The sequence below is a fragment of the Heterocephalus glaber genome, unplaced genomic scaffold (genome assembly GCF_053883595.1).
Source record: "Heterocephalus glaber isolate CG9 unplaced genomic scaffold, H.glaber_assembly_v1.0 deba00001729, whole genome shotgun sequence".
Taxonomy (NCBI): Eukaryota; Metazoa; Chordata; class Mammalia; order Rodentia; family Bathyergidae; genus Heterocephalus; species Heterocephalus glaber.
Genome location: NW_028258440.1, coordinates 11,061,646 through 11,089,550, shown reverse-complemented (window position 1 = coordinate 11,089,550; position 27,905 = coordinate 11,061,646). Strand labels below are relative to the sequence as shown.

Genomic DNA, 27,905 nt, shown 5'->3' with positions numbered 1-27,905 from the left:
ATCAGTGGAGTAATCCACTGATGAGTATAGTGTATCTGTGATTCAATCACTGCTTAGGGAGTCTCTTAATCCAGTCAATTTGACAAATAAGATTAAGTGACTTGCCTTGATAGTACTTGAACATGCAATTTTTTTCATCAATGCGGTGTCTGCTATCTCAGTCACTATTTTTGAGGTTATGAAAAGATGCCTGAGTCAAAAATGATTTTATGGAGTAGTTCCTGGGATGGCATCAAAATCTTCTGGAATATAGAGAAACTTTTCGCTTAAATTTTCAGAGGCATTTCTCAGGGTTAAATCTTTCATAATCAATTAGAAAAAAAGCTCTACCATTTTTACCCAGAAGAGAGGAAGCAGGTTTATTTATTTCTAATGGGATGGGGGTCAATACTTCCTTTTTCTTGGACTCCAGGGGAATATATTTTGTCTCATAGCCTCAGAAAGACAAGAAATAAGCTGATGAAGCCACAGTCTATTTAGGTGTAATCTCTATCATTATGGAATAACAAAAGATATGAACTCCTTACAAAAAATGTTAACATTTTTGGTCTCAAGAAAATTTCTAGAATGGAATAAGAAAATGCTTTAATAATCATGGGGTTAAGTTTTTAAAGGCAGAGAACTAATTCTTTCTTCATCATGCCATGAAAAAATAGACTTTAATTTTCTTCTATATGAAATGTCCACTTCAAAAGTTTGGACCTAAAGAATTTAGGAAGTTTAGCCTTCTGGATCTGGCAATACCTCTACCTGCTATCATGGGGTAGATATTATTTATTAGGGTCGACAATGGCCATCAGTGAGTGAGTTACTTACCTGACCACTTGGAAGTATTAAGATTTGTGTCAGTGAAAACAATGTACACAGAGAAAGCTTCGAATTCAGGGATGTTAATATTGTCTGGTCCTCCAAAAGAGTGCTCAAGGTTTCTTCAAGTAGGAGGAAGGGGCACACTGACCATTATTCCTATTACTGCAACTTAGGGAATTTTTTACACTTTCTGGCAATACCCTGTCTCTTCATGTTACCTCACGAAGGCTTAAAAAAACCCCCAAACACTAGGCAAACAGAGATTAGAGAAGACTTACCTTAATTCCAAAATACTAATGGAGTTTCCCAAGGGAAATATTCGCCTTACAAAATTGAAGTCACCAACATATACACTGCCATCAGGGCCGGCAGCTAAGGCAACAGGAGCAAAGAGTTTGTTGTTATGAGCTGGGCCATTGCAGTTGGTGCAAGCTACACTCCTTTGGTGTCCATTACCCATTATGGTTGCTATAATTGGGGGTTGCTGGGAGTAGAACATATTTTCTCCATTTCCTTTATGTATGATTCCTAGACACACAAAAAAGGAGATTAAAAAAATAATTACCACACAATAATCTTGGCAACATTTATATTTTTCTCTGTTCAAAATGGGGAGTTTGGTTTTGCATAAGAGAAACTGAAAGTGAAACACACTGATTTTCATTTTGCTTACCTTCATAATTACAACAAATAGTAATATAACACTCTGCCTCAGTTTGTCTGTCTGTGATGTAGGGACAGAAAATGAGTCCCTTTAATGCTGATTCTAAATGCCTCAATAAAGTATCTTATGACTAACTTTTTAGAGTGATCTCCTGTTCACTCTAGTCTCTGTGAATCATCTGTGGCTAAGGTTTCAACTCTGGTTGGCCATCTCCTGATGCCTGGAACACACCTATCTGAGGTCAAATTACCCCCACTATACAACTGGTTCTTGAAAAGAGAATATCAGTCTATTGTAATACTGGCTTTGGCAAAACACAATCATGAGGTAATCTACTTTTGTGAAAAGGAAAGTAATCCTATTGCTAGAATGCACTTCAGAGATATATGAACGGGACTTGAATTTGCTACTCTTTTGGACCATATCTCACTATCATCAGTACAGGGAACTGAGATGTTGTCTTATGAAAATGCTTTGCAGGCATTTTGTTTGGGCAGTTTCACCCATACCCACAGCTTTAACTCCCATCTCTATAGGCTGAAATTTTCTCCTACCAAGAGCTTTCAACTGATATGCAATTTCCCAGTTGAATTTACTTGGATACCTCATGGGTACCTCAAAATCAAAAAGTTTAAAACTAAACTCCCTATTTTTTGCATCCCTTACCAGACCTTTCCCTTCCTTCTGTGTTCTCTACTCATCCCATGAGTATCTCGGTCATATAGTTAACTAAATTGGAAATCAGCATCACTGCGACTCTTCCTCTCATTTTCTAAACCTAATTAATTACCAACTCTCATTGAGCCTATCTCCTAAAATTTATTGAATCCATTTTGTCCTCATCCCTGCTATTATTGCTTTAATTCAGTTTTTTAAAACTTCACTGGTCTCCATTCATACCCATCTCCAAACCATTGTCCACGCTTTTTCCATAGAGATTATTTCAGTCCATATGTTGAAATTATTCAATAGCTATATTTCCACTATAGGATAAGGGACACATTGCTTATTGTTCATACATACAAAGTCCTTCATGATTTGACTCTGTTTACTTCACTCTCCTCTCTCATCACAGTGTTATTTGTATCTTGAGATTCAGCCATAGTAAACTATTTAAAGTTACTTTCACATATTTCCATACCTCTCTGGTTTTGTACCATATTATTCCCTCTATAATGAGTACTCATCTCATCTTGTGTGCTTGGGGAAGTTCTTGAAAGCGCAGCTCAAGTCTTCTCCAATGTCCTGCCCAGGAAGTTAGTCCCTCCTTCCTTGTGTGCCTATAGTTTGTTTTTCCATAGCTCTATTATAAAATTTGCTACATTGTATGATACAATTTTCAGTACTTCTCTTTCTTCCCCATTAGACATGAATGAGCTCTTTGAAGGCAGTTTCTGTCTTATTCCTTTCTATATTTTAATGCCAATATCTGAGGCCAAGTCATTGTAAGTGCTCAGTAAATGTTGAAAATAAGCTTTGAGTCTCTTGCAGTTTCCTTGTCCAAATCCCAATGATTTTTGTAAACCCATTGAGCCTGGGCAGAAAATCTAAGGAACAAGTGGTGCCAGGCTAAATCGCTCCAGTCAGCCCAGAAGAGCCGGGGCAGGTGAAACACCCATGTTGTGAGAAGGCATGCCAATGTGTCAGACTGAAGTAACTGACAGCAAATGAATGAATGCACTTACACTGTGCAGTCTTATTTATCTCTCTCTTGCCCCCCATAATCTATCTCTTCAGACTGCCTGTTACTATCCCTGAACATTTCCTGAAATGTCTTCCTCAGTTCCCTTCCAATGTTTGGTCCTACAGTTCTACAATAGAAACTATTGCTCACTCTAACATGGGAACATTGGTGGAAAAAATAAATAAGAGGGTAAAATATGCATACCATGGCACCAATATATATTTGGAAGGGGCCTTTCAGGAAACAGAAATACCATCCATCATATGGTTTTTGGATTTCAAATTTAAATATTTTCACTTTCCTTACCAGGATGATTTCTGATTTCTTTCTCAACATATGATTTGCAAGAGCAGCTGTGAATTACACCCCAACAAATTAGTCTTTTATTACTGAACTATGAAATATCCTGAGAAGCACTTTTTTCTTACTATTTTATTAATAAGCTTATTAGTCTGTAAAGAAATTTCTAAAGATTTAGATAGTTAAGTAAGATTAATAGGACTGAACTTCATTAAACACCTTTAATTGTAGTATGATAAATATTAGAGTTTAAATGAGTTAGAAGTGAATGAGACCTGAAATGACAGTTGCACAGCATCACTGAAAAGAAATCTCCTAATTCTTGATAATAGAATATCCTACCAATGACACTATGATATATTCTTTAATAAATAAGGGAACCACTGTTTAGCATGTCACTACTTCAGCAATGCACTATAGGGTATATTATTCAAAAATCTTTCCAATTACTGGCTTGCGAACACCAGATTTGCTATTAGCATCTATTTTCACAGGTAGGTCTCCATTTTTTTATATCAATATAACAGTATAGTTAACAATTACCCTCAAAATGACATGTTATTATGAGGCTCCTGGCAATTTAAACACTAAAGATAGCTATTCTAACCCATTTTTTTAAGCCTGCATTCTAAAACTCCCCTTTTTGATTAAAAAGCCCAGTACTCCATCAAAAAAGAAGAATGATTAAAGGAAATAAAACATAAGGCAAAGTACTTTCTGATTACATCTCAACAATTGATGTCTTGCTTTCATGCAAGGTACTAAAGTGCCCATGTACTGAAATTACCATTCCTGTTTAAAGCTGAAGCAATCAAAACAAAAATGGGCAAACCCCTTTTGTATTGCCCCAGAAAAATAGATCATTTTGAAAGGTTTTTTTGTTGTTTCAAGGATCTGTTTAAGCTTCCATTACATGGAACCACGCCATACCATCTAGCAACAATGATTTAACACCAAATCTTCTGCAAAAGGTTTCTCTGAATATATTTTGTTTATGTTCTTGGAAATTTTGATCAATTACTGTTGCCTCCCTTCCAGTTTATTCTGCCACACGTGCTCATTTTGAAAACAGAATCAAATGATCCTAGGACAACACACATTATTTATATGAAGGCCAACTTCCTGCTAAGGTTTGTCTATAGTCAACAATGACACCCCACTGCACGTAATGGGGCCTACTGCACATTTTTCTCCCCAAGTTTTCCTTCTCTCTGATAAAAAGCTAATTCTTTTGTGTAATAGGGTAAGCACACTTTTAAACACACTTCACCCTTCTGTTACCTTTCTCAGAACTTCTTTTTAAGCTTATAAATAAATCTGAAATAAAAATTTCCCTTGGAAGCCAGTGGGTGGTGCTTTATACTGATTTCAAAGAGGAAACCATTTCTTGGACTTAACAATAAGGGTCACAGTACATATTTCTCTACTTGATTGAGAGGATATAAACACAAACTGGGAGATATGCCAGTATGATAAATTGGAATTTACTTCCTCTTCCACTAAAACCATTTGTTGACAAACTACTGGCCTTTCTTGGGGGACTAAGTTAAAGGAAATTCTTTATGTATTTTAGACAGATGATGATGCCCAATTAGTCCGCTGGTACTCTACTGGTAGGAAATGCTAGGGGATATATTTGATAAAAACCATAACTTAGACATGTAATAGATGATTCATGAGTAAATCTTTTTCATAATTTTAAAAGATCAAGTTTTCTTAAAAGGAATGAATATATTTTCTCTACAATTATTAAGAGGATGTATTTGGAGGGAATAATGTTGAAAAATACAAGTTCCTAGTATTTTCATCTCAGTAGAAGTAAGAACTATCTATCTATCATTTATCATCTATCTATCTGGTATAATACTCAGAAACAGTTCTCCACAGCCAATAGTTAATTGTCAGGTAAATATAATTGCTGCAACTGAAATGACAAATGGTCTGAAAATACTAGCTAGTGGAAACTACATCCTGCATAATGATTTTGGAGCTAAAGAAAACCTAAAGAATAGAATAGCAGCAGACATCCAATCTAATTATAGGTGTCTTTTTAACCAGTGAGAGGAAATTGGAGGAAGATAAATTCTCCTTTCTAGTCTATTATCCATCTCAGATCAGAAATGCAGGGTGCCTAAATAGTTAGGCCTCTTCTAGGGAGAAGTGGGTCGGTGGAATTTGGAAAGACATTGCTCTTGCCTTAATCAGTCAGAAAAGACCATTTGACCTGAGGGTGAAAGAGCATTGCTTTCTAAATTGGTGTTCCCAAGGCTGCTCCCTCACAGTTATCATTCCTGCTTCTACAACTGCCTTTGTGGGTGGGATTTAGACTTCAGAAATATCCCCAGAGTAGTGTTCCTGTGTCTAAGGACAGGCTGAAAATCTGTGGCAGAGATGGCTTCAGATTTGTTTCCTGGCAAGTGTGACTGGTCCTTGGCTAGAAGCACAAAGCACAGGTGAGGTGATAAAATGAACAAACATTCCTTGAAAGAAAAAAAAACTATCTAAAGTAAGGCTTTTTTCTCAGAACAAAATTATCAGAAATGTAGAGACAGAAAGCAGATTTAGTAGAGTAGTAGGTAAGCATAAGAGATCCTTTTGGTGTGTTAAAAATATTCTCAAATTGGGTTTTGGTGATGGTGGAACAACTACAAATTTACTAAAAATCATTGGAGTCTACATTTAAAATAGGCGAATTTTATGGTGCATGAATTGTACTTCAATTAAGTGATTAAAAATGCTCAGAAGTAACTTGGTACCTATTACCTAAAAACTAATTATGGGCAAATGGTGGTGGAGAAAATACATTTGTGGAAATCAGGTGGCCCCCAAAGCCAACTTTCCGAATGGTTCTCTTGCATTCTAAAACCTGTGTGAAGCAAAGGATAAGAGGATACAGGACTGGGAGCACCCAGCAGGGGGCTGGTTCAATTGAGGTCATTTTCCACTTTGTGTTTAATGTCAGTGACAGGCATTTGAAAGAGACAATCCATATACGCCAATAAAAGTGAGTGGAAAAGAAACGGCTGCTTAAAATGTCAAACTCTTTCAAATCAAAACAAAAAACCTAATAATTTAATAAGTGGCATCTGCCCTTTCGTTTTTATACTTTTAAAACTGTGGCTCTCCTTTTGACAACAGTGAAAAAAGTTGACATTTTATATCTGTGCCTGAATCTTTGCTGCTAGAAGAAAAACAAATTGAAATAGAATTTAGGATCTTTCTTGGGGGTGGGGGGAGATGCAGAGGGAACAGACAGCAGTGGGGACTCATTCACCTTGAGTCCCAAACTGGGACCACAGTAGGTGGTCTCATTCTATGGTGGAAGCAAATCTGGTTAGCTTTTGCCAAAAGTTTCTGGCCTTTGTGGCTTATTGGCATGGCTGAGTCAATTATGATGCCAATGAAGTAAGAGCATGGGCATGATTGTTAATCCATCTCTTAGCCTTCTAATATGTCAGCCTTGGCCAGTTGTTCCATAAATGTAGGATGGATACAAGGATGGGTGGACAAAAGAGTATAGCTGCCTCAATACATTGTCGTTCTCATTTTCTGGAAAAGTAATGCAAAGTATATGTTCTACTACAGCTTGCTTAGGATCTGTCTCTTTAGATGAAAAAGAATTTGATTCCACAGTGAAAGTTACCAGTAGATGTTCATGGGAAACCTGGATGGAAATAGCAATGACTGATTTCCTAGTAGGATATAAAAGGAAGTGGAGAAATTTCCATGAAGGAGTTATAGCCAGGGTAGAAAATCATTCTGTTTGGGAGAAGCATAGGTTTAGGGGCCACATGTGTCCCCTTGCTTATTCATGTTTAAATTATAAACTAGGAGGAAGTGACAGCAGGGAAAGTGGTCTAAGGAAGGAAGAGACTGGACAAGAGTATTCTGATGCTTACCCAATAATGCTAATTCAAAAATCAAATTACAGTATTTGAAATGTGCTAACTTGGTCATCTTTAAGTGGTGTTCTTACAGGTAATTTTTTATCTTGTATTTTTACAAATTCTATGCAATAAACACGCCTTAAATAGCATCAGAGAAACAGCATTAATAGAAATTTAAAAAACTTCTTACCACTTTGAGGATTCAGAATGTGATGCTTATTCAAGGACCAGCCTCCTAGATTAGAAGCATCCATCTCAAAACCTTGCAAAATGACTGTCCTTTGCTCCCAGAGAATAAAGTCAGGGCATGTCTCATATTCATATCCCACAGATACTGCAAACAAAGGGTTAATAGGACATTAGAAAATTGTAAAATATTTGCTTCATGTTCACATTGCTTGATAAGTCTTTGGACAATATATTTCTTACTGACCTCTGATTTGGGTTGAGATTTGATGGCAAATGCTTTCAGTTAGCACAGTATATTATCATACCCAGAAGAGCACTGATTACCCAAAAGTGATCAGCCAGTGCATGTTATACACGAAGTGAGTGAATGAATGGTGTCATTTGGTCGGTACTATATGTTTGTGGATTTTAAGCTTTATTCTAGGCTTCTGAATTGGATGCTGTTCTATAAAACTGAAGAGAGAAGCTCTCTGTGGAATTAAGCTGTGATAGTATAATTTCTCTCTACCTTTGTAGGAAAAGTACAGGAAAGGCTGGTTTCTTACCGCTCTAGAATGCAAAATGTACTCAGAAAGCTGGCTTTGGAGTATTGAGTCACTTTACAACAACTGTCTACACATGAAACTAATCAAAATTGATTTGCCCAATTTATATTTTTTCTGTGCTACCTGGCCTTTAGTTTGCTGAGAAGACTGAGTTTGCTTCGAGTGCTTCCAGTGTAAATTTCACTTTTTGCACATTATGCTTTGGGTTCTGCATATAGCTAACCAATGAAACATCACCCAACATTTGGCTTCAACTCCTATGAAGCACAGATGTTGTGCATTAAACTTGGAACCCTAGTATGCCACTAAAATGGGAAGTACGGAATGTGGTGTCTTGGGTGTCTCTACTCTATTGAAATATATATAGCCTAAGTATACCAAGTCCTAGCCATTTTCCCACTTGGGAAACTTGCTTACCTGTTGGAACCCCATACTTCTGCTTCCTAAATTTAAAATGCTTTCTATCTCATAATGTTTTAAGCCTGAGGCTACTGCCTCAAAACACTGCATATCCCAAAGCCGCTTCTCCTTTTCTGCAGCTTCAAGTGATCCCAGTTGGCCTGTCATCTGCCATTACTTTTGAGTACTTGCCTTTACCTGACTCTTTAGATGTCCCCAGAGAGCTCCGTTCTTTCTTTGTCATTTGGTTATAAAAACTGGTAATGAAAACAGCTGCTAAACAACGCTAACACAATAGTTCCAAAAATGACAAATTAAAGCAAACTAGTTTTGGTTTTTGGCATTAGGTGAAGGGAAAAATGGTTATTTTAGTCAAACTGATTTGTATCTGCATGTCCATGGATGTGTGAGAGTATGGCACAGATAAACCAAAATGTTCTTATGATTACAAATATACAACTCTAATTTTGTGAGTCATGTATGGGCAATTTTAAATTGCAGGCTGGCTTCCTTTTGCTTTCTGCTCCACTAAGGCTTATAGAGGGGTCAGTTTGGTCCATGCTTAGAAGGGCCTCACACTTGCTTTGATGCTCTACTGACACTATCTTGGAGGATTCTCTGTATTTTCATTTCATGAGGCCCTGCAAATCATAAAGCCAGTCCTGATGGGATGTACTACTGTTAGCCATCAGTTGGTGAAGACTCATGGAATAGAAACTCATTTTAATATTAGCCTCCATCAAGCATTATCAATGAGGTCCAGTGAGGAGGGGAGAAGATATCATAAAATGAAATTAATTTCTAAATAGAAATTATTTTGGGATCATCTTTTCAATGCTGTTGTCTATTAAGTTGAGTAGAAATAGCATCTCAGAGGTGAAAGGAATCTCAGAGGTAATCTAGTTCGGATTGCATCATGGCACAAATCAATGCTATCTACAATCTTCCTAAAATCTCAGCATAGTCCTCTACTTGCTAACACACCTTGAAAGAGTTGGTTTAAGATCAAGATACAGAACAGACTTTGTCTCTTAGATATGCCATTAACTAGCTGTGTGGGCTCAAAAGAATTACTCTTCATTTCTGTGAGTTGTGTTCTTTATTGGTAGCAAGATGACTATAAGGTGACTAGAAATGCTGATTCTTAGACCCTTTTGGTGACACTTATTGTGAATTTGGTGAAAGTTATTGTAATTCTTTTTACAAAAGTATAAATGCACATAGAATTTTGTATATAATTCTAGGTGATTCATTGATCTCATCAAATTCAAATAAAATTCTCAGATTAAATACCCCTGTGTTAGCTATTTTTTTCTTTCCCCTTTAGCACTAAAACTCTATGATTGCAAATTTTATTTCTTTTAGATTACATTTGATAAATTGAAGTTGAGGGTCAAATCCAAAAACCAAGTAGAACACTATATCTCCTGTTGGAAAAATTAGATAGAAAGCACATTAAAGCCAATGTTGGTGTGTAGGATAACAATAGTTTCTGCTTCTCTTGACAACATTTAAATGTCTTGATTAATAAATAATCACAACAACAATAATTACAAGTTCCCTTAAGCCATCATCTCCTTCTCCACAGTATGTCTGGCAATTACTGAATCTGCCTTCTGTACACTGTAAGCTTATTGTGCTCCCCTAGAATCCCTTCCCCGGAAGGTGATTGCACAGTTTTGCAAATAAGTAGTGTGCCCTGGTGACCTCTGATGGTGGTATGGAGCCTGCTTTTTCTCTCTCAGTAACACTTAAAGATCTTCCTAACTCTGCAGCAGGAAATGCTTACATAAAGCATCAATTAAAGAGTTCTCAATGCAATGGTAATGAGACAAGCATACTCTTTTCATCTCCTTCTATTTGCTTTCTGAATTGCTCTCCAGTCCACAACAAAAAAGTGCATTTGCTGGAAACCCCACAATTATATTACTTTTTTCTCCCAAGTCATAGCAAAATAGCAACAAGGCAACCACTTAATAAGTTCCCTCTAATTTTTATTAGATTTACTTTCTCCTGAGAAAGCTCTATGAGCTAATAAAGTTATAATTTATATTTCAGACTTGTCCAAAATTCCAACTGACTTTAATGAGAATGGCTGTGTGTTGGGATACTTTTGTATGTGGCTCCTTGCTCAGAGTAACAAGGCAAGGTTTCTTTCTGACAACAGCTTATTTTAACATAATCCTAGAACTTGTGATCGGTTTACAAAAAGGCCAAAGTTTTACCCTGCAGAGTTCAGCTGCTCTCCAAATGCTTGGGAACTGGGAAATATTGTAGCAACCAACCCTAGATTCATGCTTCTCATGGCAGCACACCATAATGCACTAAATGCCTACAATTTTTCTTGTAATTAAATATGGGGGAAAAGGATTATACCATGGCTGGTGCTTAAAATGTTGAGCCTTGACACCACACTTTGCCTGATACTGTGACAGCTGTGCTTCAGCTAAATAAGCAGAATGGACCACTACCTTTTCCCAGCCATCCTGTTGCCTATCCCATCTGATCATCAACACAGTATGATGTAAGGCACTGGACTGGGGACTACAAGACTAGTTTAATAGGAAGGAAAAAATAATTCATTAACATTTCAGTGAAATCAGAGGTACAGTCCTATGACTAGATGACAAAGCCCTCTGCAAAAGGTCTTGACAATGACTCTTGGTTAAGGAAAAGTCCCATTAATATCTCTGCATGGAAGTGAGGGAGAGAATCCAAGGAGTCAAGAATCCAAATGGTATCACAAAGTAGGAGTTCACATGGCTCAGAGAATGTATTCTTCACTATTAATGCTCTCTCTCACTGCCTTCCCACTATATGCAAACCACCACAGAACCCTGTGCCAGCCCCTGGGAAGTGGAGTTCAGGATCCCTTTGCTTCTTTCCCCATTCACTGTCAGTCTAGTTCCCCTTCTGCATTTCCTCTGAATTGAAAATATTACACTGGTTTATAAAGAAGATGGGGTGAAAGACTGCAGCTTGCTCCCCAAAGCCACTTTGGAAAATAGGAAAAATAACTGAATGCTCATTCTTACTTATTCAAGCAGAAGCATTTGAATGACACAGTGACTGCAAGAAGGCTGAGGGCCATGGTGTCTCTGACATTCAGTTTAATGACTGTACCATTCATCTATAAAAGCTTAGATAAGAGATTGACATTAAGTAGCCAAGGTACAGATGCCATGCAATGAAGATGATGTGTGAAATATGAAAAGATTAAGCAGATGATTTTCAACAGCTTCAGGCTAAGGGTTCAGAATTCATAATGGCTGCGTTTATGAAGGCAATATATAATTAAAGGTAGTCTATTTGAGAAAGTAGTCAGTGTGAAAAATTCACCTTACCCTCCTGAACTAAAGGTACATCTAAAAATAATTTCAAGACATTTAAGAGTAACTAATAAGATGAAAATCTTTTTTTCCCCAAAAGGAGTCATTAAAATATAGCAATAAACATTTCCCATGATTTAAAAATAGTGGATTACTGCAAAAACAAAAACAGCAACAGAAGACAAAAGTCCTAAAGAAACAAATGCAGGCTATGACAACATTAGACCAAAACTATGTATATATAGTTTATTCTATCTATTAAAAAATCTATTAAAAATCTATTAAAAACATGTACCTACTCTCAAAATTCTTCAATCTTTTCCTATTCTCAAGTGATTTATCATAGGATAGGATGGCTCCAAAGGCTCCTCAATTTGACATATTGTTGAATGGCTTAAAGCTTTGTTAATCGATTATTCCTAGTTTACAAAGAATGTCAGCATCAAATGTTGAATTTTTATCAAGTGCCTTTTCAGCACTTAGGGAGATATATAGTTTGCTCTTTAATTTATTAAAATAGTGAGTTATAGTACTGGATTTCCCAATGTTAAGCCATCTTTGTGGTTTTAAACTCTTACCTGATTTTTATCTTTTCAGTGAATCACTGGATTGGATTCAGTAATACTTTAATTAGGATCTTTACCCTAGACATTTACAAAAGTAAGGTTAAACAAGATAGTCTGAGTGACATAGTTGGAAAAAGTGGAAGTACAGGTGGAAAAAAACACAAAAGCATACAGGAGTGAGAGTAGCTATGCAATTGAGATCTTATAGTATGAGATTATTTTCTGGCTGCTTTGTCCAAGCCTAGACACATAAAAGTCGATCTGGATGGCTTATTGCCATGGAAGGTAAGGTGTTATACTGGGTTCAGGTAGATATTTGTGAGTGCCTTTGTGTTCTCATTTACTTCTCTTCCTGGGCAATCCCATCATCCTATAGGCAAGGCTAAGGAATCACATTGAGCCTCTGTTTCTTTATTCATTTGTTCAGTCATTCAATAAATATGCAATATTTAGTGAATACCTCCTGTCGATAGGTACTGTGTGGGACATTGAGAATATGAGCATCCTCATATTCATACAAGACAGAATGACAGCATTCCTTTGGTATAGCTTACATTCTAGTGAAAGAAACAAATAAAAAATTGTGATAAATACTACAGTGGGAAAATATGGGGTATTATAAGAAAGCCTAACAAGGGAATTTGTATTAGAAGGAGATACAAGGATAAACATCTTTATGAAGCAAGGGTGTACCTCATGAAGTATAGTTCTATCCCCTCAAGTGCAGGAGAAATATCACAAGACACTCCCCCATACACATACTGGATTCTCAAAACTGTGGATAGTAGTGAAATCTACCCATGCTGTTTTTTCCTATGTGCCTTGCAGCACTGTCACATAGTAGCAGAGTTATTCTGTCCTTCAGATTTTGTGCCCTGGTGTCTCCTTTATATCACTACTCTTGTGCTTTGGGTCTATTAAATAAAATAAAGGTTAATTGAACATAAGCACTGTAATATCATGACAGCTGATCTGATAACTGAGATGGCTACTAAGTGTCTAAGGGACCAGAACTAGTATACACAGTATGGATACACTGGACAAAGGGATGATTCATGTCCTTGGGAGGATGGAAAGTAGGACAGTGGAGAGTTCATCACACTACTCAGAATGGTGTACAATTTAAACCTTATAAAGTGTTTATTTCTGGAATTGTCCATTTAATATTTTCAGGCTTCAGTTGATTGTGGGTAACTGAAACCCAGGAAAGTGAAACCACAGATAAGAGGGGACTATTGTACAGAAGGTCCCTGACTTAGATTGTTACAATGGGGTTGTGTTTGTAAGCTGACAATATTGTAAGTCAAAAGTGCATTTAATATACTTAACCTATTGAACATCACAGCTTAGCAACACAAAGTGGCAGCTATTTATCCTTGCAATTGCATGGTTGACTGGGAGCAATGGCTCATGGCTGCTGCTCAGCTTCAACACAGAATACCATATTGCATATCAGTAACTGGGGAAAAGATCAAAATTCAAAGAATGGCTCTTACTGAATGTGTATTGTTTTCACACCATTGTACCACTGCAAAGATGAAGAAGTCTAAGTCAACTTCTTATGTGCTGGGGACTGTCTACAGAGGGAAGAAGATTCCATTCAGAGAAAGCAGTATGTGTGCAAGGCCTTGAGGCTTGGTACATTTGGGAGATTTGAAAGAAGGTCAGCATAGCTAGAGTTGGTTTCTTTCTGGGGCATCAAAAATAAGTGCAGCAAAAAAACTTCTCTGCCTTCACCCGGTAAAGAAAAATAAATGATTGGTATCCTCTATCAGTATTTAGGAATTTTTCTTCAGGTAGGGATAAGGAAATAGACTCACCTTGAAAATGGACTAGGTATCTTTTGAAATAATTTGATTGGTTAAAAGGGATGCAACAGTGCAATGGAAAGAAAGGTACTGCGTTTAATGACTGCAGGTTATTGTCTCCATGTAATTATTAACAGTATTTCCTTTTACTCTCACAAGTATTTGGCTTGGGTGATGAATTATATGGTCATACAATCACAAAGGGCGTCTCCATAATGACCTGATAGGTTTGTAGAGGGCAGTGGGAGGTAAGAACAATCATAAATGCTGGCTTGGAAAAGAAGTCATATGGTTTTGATAAAACATTTAATTGTTTTCACTTGGTTTTATGATCTTTCCAATGACTTTCAAACTTTTACCGCCTGAATTTCATGATAAATAATTTGTTAGTTTTGACCCAGCATACACAAGGGGAAACACACACACATGCACACACACACACACACACGACAAAGTTTTCCAAGAAAACATATTCTTGATAGAATTACATTGTGATATTTTTATTCCACTTTGTTCATTTTTGTTGCATTCTGTTCTATTACATTCTATTTATTATTCAAAAAAATGCTGGTTGACACATCAAATAGATTTCACAATGTACGAATGACTGAGAACAGAACCAGCGATTTGAAATGAATATGTACTACTTGTTTACCAGAGTTAGTCAAGGCTGTTTGGAAACCTTTATAAGCCCCAGGTTCTCTTATTTTTGGAGGGCCTATCTCATATCTTATCAGATGTATTGAAATACATATAACTCATATCCCACATTAAACATATTTCACATGTTAAGTGTGAAAACCAAGTTGCAGTTGACAAACTAATGTAATGCTCAATTTTTCAGACACTTCACATTCATTAATTTGAATTTTCTGATTTTCTTTTCATACTTTGGTGCCCATAAACTTGTTTTTTAGATTGCAAATATGTGGTAGGTCCTTGAAAACCTTGTATCCTTGGCATTGTGCCTATAGAGTTGAATGGATAAAATAGCCCTCTTCTAAGTTAACAATCATCAATTTATGAGTGGAGAGAACTGATGAAAAGTTATTATTTTTACTGGCTTCTCTGACAGAAAGCCACTGCAGCACTGAACTGGGTACTTGGTAAGAAAGGATGGTCACTTCGGTGAAGATAGGCAGTGGAGTGGTAGAAGGCAGGCAAAACTGGGAGACCTGAGTTCCAATCCCTGCTCTGTACAGGATTTTAAGGAAGTCACTTCTCTTTCTTGACTTTAATTTCTCCCTCTGAAAAATGAAGATCATATTAAATCTTCCATGGCTACAAGCAGGAGTATTATACAGATTAGAATAAGATAATATATGTGAAAGTACTTTTCAAATTGTAAAGCACTACACATTTATTATGAAAGTATTCAGTGGATGCTATTTTTGTGGCTGCCCAGCCTGCTTAGGTTTTACTAAAGGGAAATTTATGTCCACTAAAGCATCGTTCTCAGGAATGTTTTGTGTGCACAAAACATCTGTAGTTTAGGACCTATTACTATTAATGTCCCCTGTTTCTAAAACAATTTAGACAGACTCCAATGTGTCGTGACCCTTTAGGAAGTCTAGTTCTTCCAGAAACACCACTTTTTCTTGCCAAAGTACTGTACTAAATAATTATGCAATTGTTGTTGCCAATAACCTTGAAGAAAAATAAAATTGTTTATAGCAGTGCTACTAAAGGCTGATGGCTGATTTCCTGAACTTCCAGGACTCTAAACCACTGCAATTTAATTTAATTAAAATGAAGACCAGGCAGAATGCATTATTACACATTGATAATGTATGCAGACACAGGCAGACATAGGGAATTATTTTGACAAAATTCACATAATGGATGCAGATCAGAGGCCCTGAACAAGCCAGTTTGTCAAATTAAATAAGCAGTCTCTAGAATTTTAAAAGCACTATGAACTTAACAATAATGATTTCTTTTTACATTGTTTTGTAAGCAGCAGAGTTGGGAAAGAAACTAAATAAAACACAATAATTTTCAGACAGTGTTCCTTATTTGGAGCCAGAGAATAAATCATTAAGGCCAAATTATTTCAAATGCTCACATGGAGTTTTTAACAGGGGAGTCTTGTCTATGTATCAGACAACAAAATCTTTAAGCTAAGCTAGATGAACTGGTGATTGTTGGTTTTGTACTGGAACCCTAGAGTGATTTTACTCTTCTTCAGTTCATCAATATTGCACTTAGATTAATCAGTCTTATCAGTTTTATTGATACTTCTCTAAGGAAGGGGTCCAGACAACTCCTGTTAGTAATTTATTCACTCTGGTAGTATCCCAGTTGCAAAGTTTGTTTCATTACAAAAAACGTTGGGATATTCTAGGACCTCAAGCACTCCTTTTCTCATTTTGGCTGTCCTTCATCACTCTGTGACATTCTAGCTCTTAGAGATCACACCAATTCCCCACAGCTGAGCTACGTGGGAAACAAGATTCCCACATTTCAAATGTAGCAGACATTTTAACTTAGATATTCACCATCATTTCCAATACAGCTTGTTTAAATCTGAAACCCTTCTGTCTACCACCCAGAAATAGGTGAGTTACAGATTCCTAATTAACTGGCATAGAGACGAAGAATAGTGTGAGACCTTTTAAGCCATAATTTTAATCAAAATCCTTATTACAACTTGTATGAATGTTGGGTAAGACTTGTATTCACTTCCTATTGCTGCTATAACAAAGTATCACAAACTGAAAGGCTTCAAAGAAGACAAATTTATCATCTTACAGTTAAGGAGTTTAGAAATCTTAAATGGGTTCCTGTGAATGAATGTCAAGGTGTCACCAGGGCTGAGTTTCTTTCAGAGACTCTAAGGAGAAATCCATTCCTTAGCCTTTTCCAGTTTCTTCATATCTCATATTTCTTGTTTTGTGGCTCCCATATCCCATTTTCAAAGCCAGTAGCTGTAGAGCCTTCTGTGCCCTTCTCCCATAGTTATATTTTCCTGTAATCTCGGCCTCATTCTTCCATGTTTAAGGACCCATGTGATGTCATTTGGGCTACCCACGTAAATTAGGATGGTCTCCAATCTCCAACCCCAATATGATTACAGCATCAATTTCATCTAAAACCATAATTCTCTTTTGGCATGCAACATAACATAGATTTCAAGGATGGACATACTGGGTGAGGGAGGGTGGTTGTTATTCTGCCTCCCAAATAGCTATACTAGGATTGCTGAATTAAAAGCCATTTGAGAAGTGTCATAGCATAAAAATTTTGAGTACAAAAATTTTGATTTGTACCCCCAAGTTGAAAAGGTCTATTAAATGCTTATATACAAATGTATATAGCAGCACTATTAAAAATAGCTGAAAGGTGAAAACAGTCCCCGTGTCCATGAATTGATAAATGGACAAAAATGTAGAATATCTATACAACAGAATATTATTCAATCAGAAAACAGAACGTTATTCAACCATAAAATGGAACGAAATACATATATATGCTATCATGTGAATGAACTTTGGAAATGTTATGCCAAGAAAGAAGCCAGAAACAAAAGACTACACACTGTATGATTCTATTTGTTTGAAATGTCCAGAATAGAGACATGTATAAAAACAGAAAAGAGATTAGGAGATTCCGGGGACAGGGCGAGTGAGGGCTTGAGAATGACTGCTAATGTGTATTAGTCAGTTTGTGCGGCAATAGTGAGAATATCCTGCAGTTGGATATTGATGATAGTTGTGTAACTGCGTGTACTATATGAATTGTACATTTTAAATGAGGGTGTTTGTAGTACATTAATTATATCACAATAAAACTGTTATTTAAAAAATTAGTTTCAGGTATATTTATGTAAACCTCTGTAGAAAATGACTGTTAGATATTATACTAGTCAGCTCTTCATAAGGATGCTGGCTAAATTTGAAAGTGTTTTGACTGAAGAGAAAATAAACAAAACCACCAGAACAAATCCCCAAACCAGCAAGGATATGTGGAGGGTCATAAAGAATTGGAAGACAAAGACTTATAGAGAAAATATAACAGGAAGTTTAGATTATTCTGTCCTGTGAGGAAAAGCCATAGGATCATATCCTGGGAAGAATATGAGGCTTTGAGTAATCCAATATCATGTTAGTAAAGTGATTAGCAGAGTTTGAAAAGTGTAGGCAGGGCGAAGGGCATGCACAAGGAATGGATACCATCAGAGAACTTACAGTACTGTGAGGCTTTCAGGGAAAAGAGGAGGGAAAGATGATGCAGAAGACCAGAAAGTGCTTGGAGAGACACAGGAGGGGCTACCAGCCATTGCCAAAGTACACTAACCAAGGAAAGGTATAAACAGCCTGTCTTTGTTCTCCTTCCACCTTGTGGTTTCCAGGTGGTGCCACCTATCCACCGCATCAAATAAGAAGCCAGAGAGCAAAGGCACCCAGCCAATGCAATCCACAGAGGCACAGAGAGGGGCAGAAAATGACTCTGTGTGTGTGTGTGTGTGTGTGTGTGTGAAAATGGGAACTAAGTCATACAGAGTACCTTCCTATTGTATCCATGATCCCCTTAAAGAAAGTGAGGTAGCAACACCTGCATAGCTTCATGGTTTATATCACATGACCCCAGTACTCTGGCCACAGCAACATTAAAAAAAAAATCCCAAAATTTGTGAAGAGCTTATAAGATTCCAGGCACTTTACATTACTCACCTCATTTAACTGTCACATAGTGGTCCTATAGGTAAAACTATCTTTATGATTCTCATTTTACAGATGGAGAAACTGTGGAACTAGAAGATTAAGTAATTTACCCAGTGTTACACAGCTAGCAAGAAAAGAAGGGATGATCTAAATCCGGGGACAGAGTCTGGCTGCAGAGTTGTTCCTGTAACCACTATATTCACTTCAGTAGGGACCCAGCAGAGTTCTGTTTCCTGGCTAGCAACCTTGGTGGTAGTCAGCATAATGGCAGACTTCTGCCTTACAGGTTTGTTCTACACTGTACGGTGACTGATGAGATGAACACAATGTGATGGTCTCTCTAAGAGGAATCTGAATGCAAGACATAGTCAGCAGACTTAGAGCTGAGAGAAAAGGAGGGTAGTTAGTATAGCAGAAGAGATGCCTTAGTCATCAGTCATAAGTATAACCTAGTCATAAGTATAAGGACTTATCAGTTTTAAGTCACTATCATGGAAAACAGTAGACTCTGGTGGCAGAAGGGAACACCAGTACTGTTTTTGAGCTGACAGGAGAGGCTGACCTAGAATTACAATGTATTCTCCACAAGGCTGTAGTTCTAGAGGTCTGTTTGTGAAGATGCAGCTGCTAATCTTACTTTTCCATGTGTGTACACATGTGTGAGGAAATCTGAATCTGTTCTTGCTCTTTGCACTCCAGTGAAGTCCAACACAGATAATTATTTAAATATATGAGGCTCCCCAAGGGAGAAAAGTGCCCCCCTTTCTCTTTCTCCCTTTCCCTCCCTCATATTTTCCTCTGGAAAGAGAGAGGAAATTGACACATTGTAGTTCAAGAAATATAGGTCAGTTACATGGGAATTGTATCATGCTAGACATTTCCAAGGGAGGATGTGAAAACAATTCCTCTAGAGACCTTTACAATAGGCTTCTCTTCTGCCCAAGGGTGATTTCCATGAGGTGCTGCCTGAAGGCACAAGGATCAGTGGCTCCCAACTGCAGGTCCACGGACCTGTTAGTGCTAGGTCCTTTAGGACATCTTCACTTTCTCTATAGAATGAAAGAAATAAGACTTTGGTTTTTCTCCCTCTCTCTCTCTCTCTCTCTCTCTCTCTCTCTCTCTCTCTCTCTCTCTCTCTCTCTCCCTCCCTCTCTCTCTCTCCTCAATGTTAAATTATTTACTATCATTTTTTAAAACAGATTTATTTTGCTTCTTCTAGTGTTAAGGTTTCCTTGCTTTATGAAATTATAGTAGTAATAGGATATGGTAGGTTGTAGTTACCTTTTTTTAAATTTAAGAAATGTTCTTACTTGGAAAAATATAAAACTATAAAATCTATCTCAGGCTCATGTTTTAGAAATGTCATTTGTCTGAAAGAATTAAAAATCCAAAACTGTAGGCCCACTGGATCTCTTAAAGTCCCTGTTATCTATATGATTCTAAGTTTTAAAGTTTTGGGATTACAGAAAATCAAATGGAATGGGAAGATAAGATGATTTTTTTAATTTAACTTACTGAAGTAACAGGTTAATGGAGTCTAACCATCTTAGACATAAACGATAATAAGTGGAGATGCCTATAAGTTAGAATTTTGTACTTTCTAAGTGGAAATGACAGCCTAAATGTCAAATCCAAAAACATGGCCTAAAGAACACCACATCAAAGGTCACAGTTAGAAGGCAACATTCAGCTCTGAAGACAGTTACAAGTCAGAGGCTGTGATTTTACTGGTGTGCAGCTATCATGAAAGGGGAACTAAAATCATTTTGAAGCTAAAATGCATCAAAAGGGAATTCTAAACAGGCCCAAAGGGGGTGTTTAAATAAAAATATAGCCTCAGATACTTTTAAAAAAGAAATTTTAAATGCAAATACGCAACTTGTATTTTCTGTTTTGTGAATGTAATACTGTTATTTACATAGAATTAGTTCAACATACCCAGAGCTTCTGCCAGGCCCCAAACCTTCTGTCCATAGATGTCGGTCTTGTTCCAGGCAAATGTGTAGACAAGATTAACTGCCGCAGGAAACCACTTCTGTGTGAGTCGCCCTTCCACAGCTACTGTGAGGTGTACTTTAACCATTCCCAAGGGAATCGTTGAATGTGTCAGAAGGATCCGTAGTAGGGTTTTATATCCAGAGGTTCTGCTGCTCAGGTAACTCAGCCTTACAAAGCTGGAAGGAATAGGGATTTCCTCCTGTACAACCTGGAAAGAAAAAAAGAAGCAAAAATAGGCTCTTATCAGTTTTTACAGTCAGAGGAGGACATTACCTATGCATTGTTGTCTTAGGAATGTTGTCAAAGCAGGGAGCCTAAAGGGATCTATGGATGTTAAGCCACTCCTTCTGGGATCTGAGACTCCGGAGGACGGGTTTTGAATTCTGTACCAAATCTGCATGGGAACAAGACATCCTGCCAACACTAGGGAATGCTTTCATCTTTCTCTGCCAGGAAGGACTATGTAAAGAACAATTTCAGTTTTTCAACAGTGTTCCCAGGAGTTGGTAAAGTTAAATGTTAAGCAATGCAGTACTATAGGCTCCAATAAAGGGTCTCTTTTTTCCCCTTGTATATAACATACAGAAAATCTTGTTTGGTATTAAGTCCCAAAACCACTGGTACAATTCTTATTCAAGCTAGGCTTTCTAAGAGGAAGGACTCTAGAAGCAGGTTCAGTAAGTGATAATTTATGATAAAGATTAGGGTAAGCCTAGAATTAATCTTTACTAATGTCAACAAACTCATTTTCTTTGGAGCTTTGGAATGACCCTGAGGCTGAATTTTTAACCAAAAATTTCTTACATTTTCCTCTGTGTCTAACTGTACCAATGACTGGGAACAATTTTCTTTAAGTTGGCACGTATGACTGAGAAGCACATAGCTCCCACTAATTCCTCTGAGAATTCTATCTTAAATGTTGGTCACAGAGGGAAAATATCACTTGGCTTCTTTGATTAATTGCTATTACTTGTTTGTTTATTACTACAGATGGTGTTAAATGGCCATTAAAAAGTAACTAAAACAGAATTTGTTCCATGACTTTCATGTTTCAAAATGGGACATCTGAAGAAAAAGCTTATTCTATTCAACATATTTAAAGTGACATAGGTAGTGTGGATATTTTTGTGCCTTTGTTCATTTTTACCTCTGAATATTGTCCTCTCTTACTTTCCCAAATTTGTGAGGGAAGTGTTCAACAGAACAGATTGTTAAGTCCATGACATCCCAGAGTGTCGTGGAACTTTGGTCATTCCGTTTTCTCCAAGGACCTAATCTCTCTTGTGTACTCTTTACTCAGTTTTGGTTCCTGTACATTAGCTATTTGATACCAGAGTTGTTCACTGACTGTCTTCTGAGGTAGTGACAAAAGAATAATATAGCAAAAGATAACATGACAACCACCACTTTAGCATTTCATTTCCCTAAGGGACATAGAATCCTAGTTAAGTTTAAAACTTTTGTGTAAAAGAAGATCCATAGTTCCTAATGACATCTGTGAAAAAATTGGAGGACCAATCAAATATAATCACTAATATATTTTCTCTTTTCTTCTTTTATTCATAAAAGAAAAGTCTGAAAGGGGCAACTTCTTGGACTGCTTTTCTAATAGAGTATTATTTTTAAACGATTCTTTCCTAAATGGTATTCTCTGGGTAGGGATATCATGACAGAAGAAAAATCAATTCAATCTTGGAGAATTCATTTACCTCTTTTTTTTTTTTTTTTTTTTTTTAGTATACTTCTTGATTTCTGAGTCTTTAAGACTGAGGATCCCATTTTGGTGGTTTCCAAATTTAAATCTCATTAAAATGTTTTTATAATGTGGTGAGGAAATTTTACTATGGCTGCTTGAATGACTTAATATTGAAATGACAATACTGAATGCTCATTGCTGGTGGGACTGTAAACTGGTACAACTACTATGGAACTTAGTATGGAGATTCCTCTAAAAATTAAAACTACAGGTTCTATTTGACCTAGCTGTTTTCCTTCTATGTATCTTAGACTTAAGAGCATCATACCACAGTGATATATGCATATCTATGCTTATAGCAGCACAATTTATAATAGCTAAATCTTGGAAACAGCCCATATGACCATCAAAAGATGAATGGGTAAAGAAAATGTGGTATTTATATACAATGGGAATACTACTCTCCCATTAAGAAAGATAAACTTGGGGCCGAGGATTTAACTCAGTGGTTCCGTCACCTGCCTTGCAAGCACAAGGTCCTGAGTTCGATCCCTGGTACCAAAAAAAGAGAAAGATAAACTTGAATCATTTGTAAGAAAATGAGTGTACCTGGAGACCATAATCTTAAGTGAAATAAGTTGGACAAACAAGTTTAAATGTTGCATTGTTTGTCTTGTGTGAGAAACTCAATGGGTAAGTAAGGAGCACAATGGAGGATAGATATGGGGAAGTAGGAAGAACTTGTTCAAATGGGAAAGGGAAGAGAAGGAATGGAACGGGGGAAAAAAGAGAATGGAAGGAAAAAAGTGGAAGCAACGTTTGTGTAAATGGGGAGGGGAAGAAGGGTTGAAGGGAAGGGAGAAGAATGGGAAAAAAAGAATTAAGATATATCATGTAAATTCCCTATAATGAATGTGATCAATATGTATGACAATATTCATTAATAAAAATAAAGTTTAAAAATTAAAAAGAAGAATTTTCAGAAATGCTAAAATGTAAAGGTTTGAAAAGTCTTTTCTTAACTATAAAGCTTGAACACTCAGAATCAAAGCCTTTAAAAAATGCTGCAGTCTTGAAAACTGCCTTTACTAAACACAGCTAAACAAGAAGAATCATCACAACTTCTAAGAATGATGATAATGGATACAAACTACACAATGGGAGAAAATGAGATTTCTTAAAGGGCTTTAATTTCAGAACCACAAATGGTCCAAGCTCATCGATTATACTGCTACCATTACTAAGCCAGCTAGCTTTGTTCTTTAGAGCACAATATTCATTAGATCAAGTTTGGGGGTTTAATTCTCATGACAACTACTTTATTTTACTTTTCCTTGATCAGATAGTGCCCTAATTCCCTGGTCAATCCCCTTGCAAATGTGTGATGAAGAGACTACATCTGGAATCTTCTTTTGAGAAATGAAGAGCTACACATTATGAAGCTGGCAAGAAAAGGAATTTAGTCATTATACACTGTTGGCCACCACATGATATTATGTCTTTACACCTTCAAAGTTCAATACCCACCTGAAGCTCAGGAACAATAGTGCCCCTCTCTGGACAGGACCCTCCAAATGATGTGAGTGGTAAAGGAAGCACAATAGGGTTTGGGCTGATGAAGTTGGACATATCACAGGATGGTGGGTCTGATACCACTCTCTGCATGGTTACTTTCTCCACCACAATAAACTGATTCCAAGGCAACCAGAGTGTCCTCTTCACAGACAGAAAAGGTGATCGGTCAAAGATTAAGATGACAGAGATACCACCAATGGCTACAAGGTCAAAGCTGAGAAGGAACAAAGTAAGACAATGTCAACCAAATGGGTAACCAAAATAAAAGTATAGTTAAACATAGGTTAATTTTAGTTTCCTCTACTTCTTTTGACTCTTCTATTTTATAAACTTACTCTAGCTAAATATTCATTCCATGGATGACTTTTTTTTCACTATCCAGTAGATTTTTGAGAAGAAATTCCATACTACCAGTTAATATTCACTCAGAATTCATAAACCAAAATTTTAATGCTATCTTAAATAACACTGTTACATTCATTTTATAGAGCCAAATCTGACATCGTTATTCTCCCTTGTCCTCAAGATAACAGAAAGATGATCATCTAACATTGAGAAGCAACTGTAATATAATGCATTATTCACTAAGAAAATTTGATATGTCAGACTATATTCAGAATTACATACAATTACTATGTCTTAAAAATAAAAACATTTAAAAATGAGTGTATGAAAAAAGATGGATTTGAGACAAGGACTAGTACTTTATATTTTGTAAAGTTTAAACTTATGATGAATAAATGCCAAATATCTGCAAAAATAATAAAACATTAATATTAAAAATTTTTGATAATGTAATATAAAAAGTACAGAATCAAAAAGTCAAATATCTGTTCAGGGTCACAAACAATGTCAGAAACTTTTGAAATAACTTTTGGACAAAGAAACCAAAAAAGGAAAATTTGGGGGGGGGACATGTTGAACTGTAACACACATGAATTTCTCACACCTCACAACCCTCTTTGGATCCTTATTCTGCTTGAAATCTATATTTAGAAGTTTTGGCTTGCTCCAGAAAGACTCTTGGCTTCCTTTTGTAAGACAACTTATAAAGGACCCTGTTTATCTCTGCTTATATCTCCTTCTATATCTCTGACAAAGCAAGACTACTTCTCCTCTAATCCAACTCTGTTCATCTGTAGATGTGGTCTTTCATAAGATTATTAAAACAGAGCATAAAAGACTGAAATTTCAGTTCATTCTCCCCTAGATGGTTCTACCGTACTTCTCTTTTAAGTATAATGATGTCTTTGAGATGATGTACTTGAGAACATTGAAAAAGATAAAATACCATGTAAAAGTAGGATAATGATAAATTATTACCATTATATCTTAAAAATAATAGGTAAAGTGCAATATGGTGCTCCCTGCCTAATATTCAAAGCAATGTAAATCCACAGGAGACTGATGGAAGAACTTCCTTCTGTTAAAAAAACACCTTTCAGTAAAACACATCTTCAATGATAAAAAGCCCCGATAGGGAATCAGACTTAATTATGGACATCTCATCACTCCCTTCACATTACATTTATTATATTTATTATAGCATTACCAATCATTTCTTGTTGCAGAAATCTTTCAGATAAAGATAAATGGACTGCAACAAATGATGGATAATACTGTTTTCTTATTGGTATTTTTCAGTGAACTAGCTATAATAGTAAGGTTTTTTAAAAAGAGGATTTCAGAAATGCATTAGTTATAGAAAATCATCTAGATTTGAATTACAAAAGAAACACCAAACATCTTACGGTTTAAGACAGAGAGGTTGAATTCATGATAATATGGGAGCAGATAAAGGCAAGTGTATTGGGGAAGAAAGTGACACTACTTGTCAAATCTTTCTCCTTATTCACCTTCTACTTTGTCGTTGGGCAAGTTTATTTGCTTTGCTCATCCTGCCTCCTTAAAACTAAAGTGGTCATTTATTTAAAAACAAAGAACAAACACAAAAACTAACCTATGAAAAAAAACCTCCACATATGTACTTGGGAATTATTCTCTACTTCTGGAAATATTAACCAGACTGGAGAGTCACCTTGTTTTGTAGAAAGAATGGGGGTTTGGTTTCATATATATATTAGTTTGATTCCCAGCTCTATCATGTTAACTTTGTGTCTTTGGGCTATTTAACCTCCATGAATTGCAATTTTCTCATTAGTAAAATGGGGCCAATATGACATATCTCTTAGCTACTTTTGTAAATGAATAAATGAGGTAAAGACTTAAAGGTCAAGTATACAGTAGCGAGTCAACAAAGGTTAACGTTTCCAAATCAGATACACTGTCCCTCTAAATTTACTGTACAGTTTTCTTTTTTTGTAGTTCAAATTAACTATAGGCCAGCTCTTGATTATCTCCATGAGCAGATACTGATGTTTAAGTTCCTCTTGGAACTTCTCCCAGGCTTTTTGATGCTTAGTTTTATGTCTCAATTTGCTAGGTTATAGTATTTATTCAGCCAAACACCAATGTAGGTGTTGCTGTGGACGTATTTTGTAGATGTAGTTAATATCTACAATCAGTTGACACTAAGTAAAGGAGAATATCCTCAGTAATACATTTGGGTCTCATCTCATGCAATCAGTTGAAGGCTTTAAGGGCAAAACAGCAGTTTCCCTGAGTAAGAAAAAAAAATTCTGCCTCAAGACTGCTGCATCAACTACATTCTGAGAGTTATCAATCTGCCATCCTTCCCTGAAGATTTCAGACTTACCAGCCCCCACAACCATGTAAGCCAGTTCCTTGAAATAAATTGAAATCAGTCTCTCTCTCTCCTACTTTTTATATATTCTATTTTTCTATTTCCCTGGAGAGTCCTGAATGATATACTTCTCTTCCCACCTTGCTGTTATACATAGTAAACAATGCCTGCTTCACTCATTAATTGACATGGAGGTAGAAGGTGGATGTGTAGCCAAATTCCACCTAAACTATTTTAATGTCAAACAGAATGCTCTCTGAATGATTAATTCCTTGGCATTTTTTCCTATCACAAATCATCCCCATTTGCATGGATCATTAAGAACAGGTTTTCAAGTCAAATGAGAGTGGTTATAAAAGACCCAAGGGAGAATATTTGTTGGACGTTGTTGTCATTGTATAACATCAACCCAGTTCTGTCCGTAGATGGAAGACTGCTGTATCCTGTGCAGTGCCTTATGGTATCTATCAATGAACAAATTTTTGCCTTGAGGAAGATTACAGGGAACTGTCTTTTCATATTCTAGTCTTCAGAAGAAAATTCTTGAGACATTTTATGTTTTGCAAGAACCTTCTAAGAAAACCATTACTTTACTTTTTTTATCATTAGCCAAAATATTTATAAATAGTTCATTTTCAACCCTTTACTGAGCACTAGTTATATATCTAAGATGAAGATATGAGTCAAGTTACTTAGGTTCAGATCTTGAGCTCTGTTTATATTAGACATGTTAATCTGGGTAAGTTTTCTCATCTTCCAAGTGTGGAGGATGATAATATCTGCTTCATTGGGTTGTTGTGAGGATGAAAATAGAATGACATTAATAAAAATGTTTGATATACAAAAGACTCATAAATATTTATTTTTCCTTAAGACTTGCCTTTGCTTTTCTGCTATGCTGGTCTTTGCCTACCTCAATACCTAATCATCACACTTTTAAAGGACTCAGTCTCCCAGCACCATCTTTCTTTTTGCCTTGTATACATCACTTTGGCCCAGTGAGCCACACATTTCCTGGTTCTCTAGGGAAAGCTGTCAATCAGCAAGTGGTTGATTAACAGTGGGAGTAAACACTGGGAACAAACAG

General features: G+C 36.5%; 1 protein-coding gene across 5 annotated transcripts in view; it reads right to left on the bottom strand.

The window, feature by feature from the left end:
- The window catches only part of Tenm1 (teneurin transmembrane protein 1), an 837,569-nt gene that overhangs the window by 114,684 nt on the left and 694,980 nt on the right, over window positions 1-27,905 (bottom strand). For all 5 annotated transcript variants that reach the window (XM_087199780.1, XM_087199781.1, XM_087199782.1 and 2 more), the window contains 4 exons: window positions 24,067-24,328; window positions 20,784-21,051; window positions 7,536-7,679; window positions 1,089-1,338 (listed from right to left, as the gene is read on the bottom strand). In XM_087199780.1, coding sequence (XP_087055906.1) covers window positions 1,089-1,338; window positions 7,536-7,679; window positions 20,784-21,051; window positions 24,067-24,328 — 924 coding nt within the window. The remainder of the gene's footprint in view (window positions 1-1,088; window positions 1,339-7,535; window positions 7,680-20,783; window positions 21,052-24,066; window positions 24,329-27,905) is intronic.